The sequence below is a fragment of the Solanum dulcamara genome, chromosome 8, assembly GCF_947179165.1.
Source record: "Solanum dulcamara chromosome 8, daSolDulc1.2, whole genome shotgun sequence".
NCBI lineage: Eukaryota > Viridiplantae > Streptophyta > Magnoliopsida > Solanales > Solanaceae > Solanum > Solanum dulcamara.
In genome coordinates, this window is record NC_077244.1 from 373,804 (window position 1) to 383,966 (window position 10,163).

Consider the following 10,163-nt stretch of genomic DNA (forward strand, 5'->3'; position numbering starts at 1 on the left):
GAGAGAGTGGGGGCTGAAGAAATGATCCCAAAATAGTCTAGGGTGATACATATATAATTTGGGGCAATTCCCAAATTGCCCCTTCTCAAAAGTTCTGAACATAGGCTAAAAATGCACCTGGCACGATAGTGGCGCGTCGCGCCATTGCAGTGCCATGCTGAATACGCCTAAAACCTGCACACCTCGTAGTGGCGCGCCGCGCTAGAGACCAAACTACTGAGGCATGTTTCTGGCGCGATAGTGGCGCGTCGCGCCCTTACAACGCCAAGGCCAAATTTTCTAGGTTCTGGAAATTTGGCCTGAAAAACCCTGCACGGACCAAACTACTGAGGCATGTTTCTGGCGCGATAGTGGCGCATCGCGCCCTTACAGCGCCAAGGCCATTTCCCCAGCAGTTCCAACCCAGGCCAAAAAATGAAATTCCTACAGTGCTAGTTCATCTTAGGATCGTCATATCTTTTGACTCCGAACTCCAAAATTTACGTTCTTGGTGGCGTTGGAAAGAAGACTCGACGACCTTTAATTTGATAGGTCGTGGGACACCCAGATTGACGTCCTTCGAAAGATAGGGTCATTAAAAGTCGACCCTTATACGAACTCATCCTAAACTTAGCCACGACGGATCTTTTGGACTTAGCTCGGTCCTAAGGGTCCTTGGTGACCCCACATCACCTCTAACACTGCTCAGTCCCTCAGAGACTCATCTTAACTCACGAATATACTTCAAGATACTCGGGTTCGACCCCTCCCGAACACAAGAAGGGTCCGAATCTTTGGAAAAATTTTGAGGGGTGTTACAATAACCTTGAAACTTAACAAGTTTCTTTGAGACTTACTGCAATATAATGCATTATCAATTATCAATATCGTTCATCCAGGTAGTAATAAGGCCGCTTTTTCAGATCTTTCAATTAATTTTGTACTACCAGATATTGTATTGACATATGCCTTTTTCATAATTAAATGACAAAAATATTTCTTTTTTTTAATATCGAATGAGTTGTGGCACTATCAAAAAGGCACATATCTCCATTACTCATTTTGGATCCAATTGAAGATTGAGAAATTTATTTATCTGATATAGAAGTTAATTTTTTGGAAAAATTAGAGTTTCGTGCTGATAATGTGTTTTAAAATAAACTAACTTTGTAAATTAATTGAAAAGAGAGATAGTGAAATAAAACGAGAAAAAGAGGAAATTGCCTTGTATATATCTGTGTGTGTGTATTTCAATGCCAAAACACAGACATTTTATAGACAGAAAAAGCTAGAAAGTAAGAAAAATAGTGGCAAATTGCCCACTTTAAGTGGGCCCCACACAAGAAAAAGGAAAGCAACTGTAAGTGGATATCCAATTCATTGTCCCACTTGCTCTTTAACAGAATAATAATACAATGAGTAATATTAATTGGGGAAATAATTTCGTAGTCATGTTTTTCATACAAATATTAGTAAATGATAAAATAATACATAAACGTGTCATTTAGCTTAGATTCAGCTGATATCTATACCCAATTGAATATGTATAAGTAGACATTTAAACTTGAATATAATTGAACAAGTAGACGCACGCATCCTGCATGGCAATTTGTGTCCTACATGATGTTCTACACGTATCATGTCACATAGGACGTGTGATATCTCGAAAGATACCGTCAAAGATTGTGGTGAAGAGGTAAATACTCTTCCATCCTTAACCATAAGTCTCAAGTTCGAGCTTTGGGTATGAAGTCGCATTTGATAGAGAGCACTATACCTCAAAGTGGGACTTTCCGACGTGGATTCGGATTGGTCAGGCCCTAAAGTGCGTACAGGAGAATGGAAAACCAAAACAATACTTTTACCCAAATCCTCCTTGTTCATATTATGTTTGCAAGTGGTGAAGAAACAAAAAACGATTAACTTTAGTAATTCTTGTTATTGTTCTACTTTCTTATGCATGGTAGAGTTATGGAAATCTACGAGACGTGACTAGACTAATTATATGGTCAATTGTCATTTAGTTAATAAGTACTCAGAGATTGAGGTTCCACAACCGATACTTTTAGATATCGTATTTAAGCCAATTGTTCAAATCCCTTATCAGCACTATGCTTGATGAACTTTTGGCCTAGTTCATATTAAGCATTTAGTTCAGTTAGAAATAGAAATAACATGTAAACTGAATCTAAAGATCAATAGTTTGTCCAAAGTCCAAACACACTACCACAAGTACAATATATTTTTGTTATTTTTTATTATATTATATGCTTAAATATACATATACAACTTTACAAATGCATAAATGTGACACAAAGGAATCAACCGCGCTCTAGCTATACTCCTTGTATATATAGTTGATACATAATATATTTAGTGAAATGTACAGTTTTGTATACTTATCATAACCATTCATAAGAAACAACTACTTATATATAAATAAGTTTTCTATTACCTTCCTGTTGGATTCACAATTTGAGAAAAGACATCATCTGTATTACCATCAGCATTTTCACTTTCAAGGCTCAAAGTGCTTCTGTGCATAGCTATCAGACTGTGTTGATCAGCATTGTCATGATCCACGTGTTTCGTTGCCTCGGAAGTTGATAAAATCCCATCTGGATTTTCCTGTAATTGAAGGGCATATTCAAGATTCCATAGCACATCACCCATGGACGGACGATTTATACCATTATCAGCTAAGCATTTCTCTGCTGTTTCAGCAAATTTTTTCAAGCATTCAGGATTGATCTTTCCTTTCAAATGTGGATCAATAATATCTTCTAAGTGTCCTTTCCTTTGACAAGCTAATGCCCAATCTGCAAGACTAACTTGTTCCTTCGAAAGATTTGAGTTAAGTGCTGGCCTTGCACACAATACTTCAAACAGGACAACACCATATGAGTACACATCTGATTTTTCAGTCAATTGTTGTCTTCTAAAGTATTCGGGATCCAAATACCCAAAGCTACCCTTAACGACTGTTGAAACATGTCCTTGGTTCATGTTTGGACCTGTTTTGGAAAGTCCAAAATCTGAAACCTTAGCAACCCATTTGTCATTTAACAAAATGTTTGTACTCTTCACATCCCTATGAATAATGGTGTATTTAGCTCCTGTGTGAAGGTAATGAAGTCCTCTGGCTGCTCCAATACAAATCTCCAACCTTTGCTTCCAAGATAGTATAGTTTTGTTACCTTTATAAAGATGTTCCCTTAATGTTCCATGTGCCATGTGGTCATAAACAAGGACCATTTCATTATTCTCTTCACAAAACCCGATCAAGGACACTAAATGTCGATGTCTTAGCTTTGAAAGCATCTCGATTTCAGTCTGGAATTCATTGACACCTTGTTCTGAAGACGGATTTGATCTTTTGATTGCAACTTTCGTGTCTCCATCGATAACTCCTTTGTACACTTTTCCAAATCCACCAACTCCAATGACATATGATTCATCGAAGTTTTTAGTAGCTTGTTTGATCTCAGCAAGTGAAAAGTATCGACAGTTACTAGCAGCATCTGATGAAATGGTCATGCTACCATTACCACTTCTTCCGGAAGCTGATTTGGTAGCGGAAGAATGAGAGTTGCCATAAATTGGTAGCCAACTAGTCGTACCAGATTCAGATCCCGGGGATCTTTTTTTCCTCTTCAAAGCAACAAAGACCAAAACAGCAGCTAGACCAAACGCAGCAGCAACTCCACCAGCAGCACCACTGATTATAGCAGTTTTACTATGTGATTTGTCCTGATCAGTGAATTCTCGCGGAGCTTCTTCTTTACTATGTTCTTCCTGATACTTCATCATTAAATCTGACATTGTAGGATTCTGACCTGCCAAGCTTGTGTGTGCACCGTTGATCTTAAATATCTCTAATCCATTTACAATAGCATTAGCTAACTCAGCATTATCTCCTGATGGATGCACTGCTATCCAAAGCTGATCATCTCCTTTTTTATCATCAACATGAGTAACATAATCTTTTACTAAAGGAATTGCCTTTTCCCCATGTTTCATTGCAACTAAATCGACTCCACTTTCTGCGATTTGTCCGTTGATATATACATTAAAGACCAACGAATTGACCTTCGTGGAATCCACAATGAAATCGCACCAGTGAAACCTCACGAGATATGAAAAGTTTGCATCAACACTGAAAACCCAAGTAAGGTTATAATTCATGTTGATATTCGACTCAAAACCCATCGATCTACAACTATCGTACACAGCAAGAGGTGCAACATATGATGGCAAGTCAGCGTAACGAATTGTCATGTTGGTGCTCATAGCAATGCCAACACCTGAACCGCCATATACGTAGGGAGTATCTTCATACCAACTCCTCATTAACCCGCCTGAATCATTTTTCGGAGGAATAAATTGTCCACCAACATTAACTCTAAACATCAACTCCATATTATTTTCTCTTACAGATATAGTTTGCTGAGAAACAACATCTCCATCATCAGAAGAATTCGGTTCTTCATCAGTACTAAACCCAGCCATCACAGGATCAGGTCCGTAAAACAAATCAGGCGAGGTGATCATTTCAATTCCATTGATGAATGCAAGCGACGAGTTACCAACAGGATTAATTTTGATCTCTAAAGTTGGAGAATCCACAGGAGACAAAATGTACTCTTTAATAATGTAATTTTGTGACCATGCTTGTGCTGTTATATACGCGCTGAAATTATTCAACAACGTAACTTTACCAGCAGAAAGAGAGATGTATGAATTGGAAACGTTGAAATTAGGATAAGTAGTCGGATAAAAATGAAGCCTAAGCAAAATATGGGATGATCTGTTTGTAACAGGAAGGTTATATGAAGATTCTGATTGAAAAAATCTTGCATTTATGTATGGTACAACAGCTAGAACAGAAGGGTCAGGGGATTGAGGTTGTGTCATGATTGATTTATCACCTGACACGAGATACTTCGCGTCTGATTCCCATTTTCTATTATCTTCATCTGTCCCACCATCTTGAGAACCACATGCTATGAAAAATGAGGTATGATCACCTGTTGCAGCATGTAACAATCGCGAAATTGAAGAGATGCATATGAATAGTAGCAAAATACGATTTCTTGTTAACATGGTGTTAACAAAAAAAAGAAAAAAAAGCGTACAGGAAAACAATGTTTTCTGTAAGCCTATGAAACAATAAAACCGAGTGATTGATCTTTTGTGTTTGATTTATGACGAAGACCAGATCATTTCTTGCCTTCTAGGCATCCATTGTTGAAAGGGTTTTAGCTTAATCAATTAGGATGCCTGAGAATAAACCAACAAATTGAAGAAAAAAAAACTGTTGAAATGTTTTCCCATTCTTCAATTTTCTTCTTTTGCTTTCATTGAACAAACACCAATCACTGTGATAATTGGAAGTTATGAATGAATGGTTAGGAGTGAAAATTGTAAATGTTAATCATTTTTGGTTCTTAAACTAATGAAAAATGTTTCTTTTTTTCTTTGTTTTGAGAAATGGTTCTTTGAAAATCAATGCAAGCGAAATTTTACCAAATAGATAGGATAGTTTTTCTATTTTGTAAAAACAAATTGAAAAAATAATGAATCGAAGCAAATAAATTTATATGTAAAAATAATAAAGCTTGAATCTTTTTTTTAAAAAAATCTTGGGCATTGAGGTAGACTCAAAATGGAAATGACTACAAGTAACACTCATCTCTACTCTATTACTTTTGAACTAAATTGGTCCTATAATTTCCGCACCAAATAACCAAAGTATGTTTTTATGTTTTCTTGTTCTTCTTTTTTTGCCTTCCCACTTTACATTTTTGTGATATGTGAATCAAATATCACGTCTCTTTCGGAAAATCTAGTATTGTAACGTGTTGTCTTTATAAAGATTTTTTGTCTTTTGCCATGCAAATTTTCGATTAGTAATTCAGTAATCATTCTAAAACAGAACATAATCTATCTAGATTTGAGACTAAAATATTTTTGTTATCTGTAGATTATGAAAGATATATTAAGATCTTTTATTAAAAAGAGAAATTATTGCAAACATAGACGTAATCTCCTTGCAATCAGTCTTCACTTTGATAGGTAGGAGATAATGTATTATTAATGCCAGTTGTAAACCTGTTTTTAGAGCTAGTATATTGTATTCCTTTTAGTAAAACCTTTTCGCCACCAATAAGTGTTGTGGTGGGATGGATCATGGAATATCCCTCTACCCTTAATCACAGGTCTCGAGTTCGAGTCCTGGGTATGAAAATAAATCATGTTAGTTAGTCTTTCCATCTTAAATGGCCTTACACGACACGAATTTGGATTAGCTGGAGACCCAATGGGGATATCTATCTATCAGACACCGGGTGGGAAATCAAAAAATTCTTGCTGCAATTCCAGAGATGAAGTGCATGAACACATTTCAGGAAGATATGCTCATTGTCTTCTGGTTCAACATCACATAGTGTAGGCACTCTTTATATAGAAGAAAACATTAAAATGAAGTATAATAATGAAATAAATCCAAACCATTAATTTTTATATACACACATGGGGATTCAATTCCAATAAGAAAAATAGTGTCACATAAATTGGAATGAAGAGAGTTACAAAAATGGCTGTCTAAAATACATGAAATAATACAAAATTTGTTGTGATATCTCGAAAGATACAGTATAGCAGCATTATTGAATGACCTGCTATAATATTCCTTATATAATCGATACAGAGTATGTATAATATTTGTACAAATTCTTACTCTCATCATAACAAAATGATAAGAAAGAACAACCTATGTTAAGCTATTACCTTCCTGTTGGATTCACAATCTGTGAAAAGACATCATCTGTGTTATTATCAGTACCATTATTACTTTCAAGGCTCAAAGTGCTTCTATGCATGGCCATCAAACTTTGTTGATCTACTTCTTCAGCACTGTCATGATTTACATGTTTCGTTGCCTCGGAAGTTGATAAAACCCCATCTGGATTCTCTTCTAACTGCAAGGCGTGTTCAAGATTCCATAAGACATCGCCCATGGATGGACGATCTACACCGTTATCAGCTAAGCATTTCTCTGCTGTTTCTGCAAATTTCTTCAAGCATTCAGGATTGATCTTTCCTTTCAAATGTGGATCAATAATATCTTCTAAATTCCCTTTCCTTTGACAAGCTAATGCCCAATCTGCAAGGCTAACTTGTTCTTTTGAACGGTTTGGATTAAGCGCTGGCCTTGCACATAATACTTCAAACAGGACAACCCCAAATGAGTACACATCTGATTTTTCAGTCAATTGTTGTCTTCTGAAGTATTCGGGATCCAAATAACCAAAGCTACCTTTTACGACTGTTGAAACATGTCCTTGGTTCATGTTTGGACCTGTTTTGGAAAGTCCAAAATCAGAAACCTTAGCCACCCACTTGTCATTTAATAGAATGTTTGTACTTTTCACATCCCTATGAATAATGGTGTATTTAGATCCTGTATGAAGGTAATGAAGTCCTCTGGCTGCTCCAATACAAATCTCCAACCTTTGCTTCCAAGATAATATAGTTTTGTTACCTTTATAAAGATGTTCCCTTAATGTTCCATATCCCATGTGGTCATAAACAAGGACCATTTCATTATTCTCTTCACAAAATCCGATTAGGGACACTAAATGTCGATGCCTTAGCATTGAAAGCAACTCAATTTCAGTTTGAAATTCGTTAACCCCTTGTTGTGAAGATGGATTTGATCTTTTGATTGCAACTTTTGTGTCACCATCGATAACTCCTTTGTACACTTTTCCAAATCCACCAACTCCAATGACATATGATTCATCGAAGTTCTTAGTGGCCTGTTTGATCTCAGCTAGTGAGAAATATCGGCAGTTAGAAGCAGCATCTGATGAAATGGCCGTGCTAACACCACCACTTCTTCGAGAAGCTGATTTGCTACCAGAAGAATGAGAGTTCCCATGAATCGGAAGCCAACTAGTCGTGCCTGGTTCAGCTCCCTGGGTTCTTTTTTTCCTCTTTAAAGAAACAAAGACTAAAACAGCAGCTAGACCAAATGCAGCAGCAATTCCACCAGCAGCACCACTGATTATAACAGTATTACTATGTGATTTTTCCTGATTAGCAAATGCCTGTGGAGCTTCTTTACTATGTTCTTCTTGATATTTCATCATTAAATCTGACATTGCAGGATTCCGTCCTGCCAAGCTCGTATCTCCACCACCAATCTTAAATATCTCTATTCCATTTACAATAGCATTAGCTATCTCACTTCCAACTCCTAATGGATTTACTGCTATCCAAAGTTGACCTCCTTCTTTATCATCAACACGAGTCACATAATCTTTTACTATTGCAGCTGCCTTTTTTCCACTTTTCATTGCAACTAAATCGACTTCGGTTTCTGCAATTTGTCCATTGATATATACATTAAAGACCATGGAATTGTATTTCGTGGCATCGATGCTGAAATCACACCAGTGAAGCCTCACGAGATATATAAAATTGGGATCAACATTAAAAACCCAAGTGAGGTTATAGTTCTTGTTGATGTTTGAATCATAACCCATCGATCTACAGGTCTCGTAGACAGCAAGTGGTGCAACGTACGATGGCATGTTATCGTACTCAATTGTCCTGTTGCTCCTCATAGTAATGCCTGTTGAAGCACCATCTAAGTAGGGAGTATCTTCATACCAACTTCTCATTAATCCACCTGAATCATTTTTCGGAGAAATATATTGTCCACCAACATTGACCCTATATGCTAACTCCATATTGTTTTCCTTTACAGATATAGTTTGTTGAGTAATAGAATTTTTAATACTTGTACTGAATCCAACCATCAGAGGGTCCGGACCAAAAAATATATCTGGCGCGGTGATCATTTCAATTCCATTGATGAATGCAAATGATGAATCACCAAAAGGCTTAATCTTGATCTCCAAGGTTGGAGAACCCACAGGAGACAATAAGTACTCTTTGGTAATGCAACTCTGTGACAAGGCTTGTGCAGTTATATACGCGCTGAAATTATTTACCAATGTTACTTTACCAGAAGAAACTGTGATATATGAATTAGAAATATTGAAATTATGATAAGGGGTTGGGTTGAAATGAAGCCTAAGCATAATATGTGCTGTTTGGTTTGTAACAGGAAGATTATATGAAGATTCTGATTGAAAAATTCTTGCATTTGTATATGGTACAACAGATGGAGCAAAAGGGTCAGGGGATTCAGGTTGTGTCATAACTGATTTATCACCAGACACCAAATACTTTGCGTCTGATTCCCATTTTATCATATCTTCATCTGTTCCACCATTTGTTGAACCACATGCTAAGAACAATGAGTTTTGATTATTGTTCAATGCAGCATGAAGTGAGCGAGAAATAGAAGAAATGGAACATAACATAAGCAACAAAATATGGGATTTTGTTAACATGGTTAACAAACGAAAGAAAGAAAAAAGGCGTACAGGGAAAATAAACAATCCTGTACGCCTATGCAATACAAATTGAAGCTTTTTCTAAAGAAGGTTTCTTTGATTTTGGTACAAAGATCAGGTCATTTCTTGGCATCCATGAAAAGAGGAGTGTTTAGCTAATCAACTATAGGATGCTGGGAAACAACCCACAATGAAAGAAAAGTTGAAAATTGTCAAATTTTCTTTTTGTTTAACCTTAGTTTGCCATCACTAAAGAAGTTATAAATTAATGGATAGGAGTGAATATTGTAACCCCAAGCCTAGTGAATTGATTTGCTTCCTAAGCTAATGAGAACCTCAAGAGGAAATATTGGCCTTGAGTACTATTCGCACCCACTACAATCAATTATATTTAATACAAAAAATTTATTCACATTTATTAAAAAAAAAACAATTTAGGTAATACAAATGATATCATGAGTATATAAATATTGCATTCATCATCTAGCTATAAAATAGGAGTGCAAATATACTTGAGTCGGGGTTCATCGAAAACAATATCTTCATAAGATAGATAGGAATAGGAATAAGACTACGTACACACTACTCTCCTCGGACTCTACTTGTAGAATTACAATAGATATGTTGTTGTAATGCAAATATATTATATTAATCGCGTGCAAAGACTAAAATATATCATGCAAGCATTATAAGTGTAATTTTTTTTGAAATAGTTCGAACTGGCCTGAAATATCATAAATAGTGAGACATCTCTAA

General features: G+C 36.2%; 2 protein-coding genes across 2 annotated transcripts; both read right to left on the reverse strand.

The window, feature by feature from the left end:
- Window positions 1–2,430: 2,430 nt before the first annotated feature.
- On the reverse strand, window positions 2,431–5,082 carry LOC129900625 (receptor-like protein kinase ANXUR1). Its single transcript, XM_055975637.1, has one exon. The coding sequence runs from the start codon at window positions 5,080–5,082 to the stop codon at window positions 2,431–2,433; it is 2,652 nt and encodes an 883-aa protein (XP_055831612.1).
- A 1,682-nt stretch (window positions 5,083–6,764) lies between these two features.
- Window positions 6,765–9,404, reverse strand: LOC129900719 (receptor-like protein kinase ANXUR1). The gene has a single exon (XM_055975738.1). It carries the CDS (start codon window positions 9,402–9,404, stop codon window positions 6,765–6,767), a length of 2,640 nt encoding a protein of 879 aa, XP_055831713.1.
- Between the last annotated feature and the right edge of the window lie 759 nt (window positions 9,405–10,163).

What these genes read in the sequence shown, in the direction of transcription:
- LOC129900625 (XM_055975637.1), bottom strand. Translation starts at nt 5,082, where the DNA reads ATGTTAACAAGAAATCGTATTTTGCTACTATTCATATGCATCTCTTCA.
- LOC129900719 (XM_055975738.1), bottom strand. Translation starts at nt 9,404, where the DNA reads ATGTTAACAAAATCCCATATTTTGTTGCTTATGTTATGTTCCATTTCT.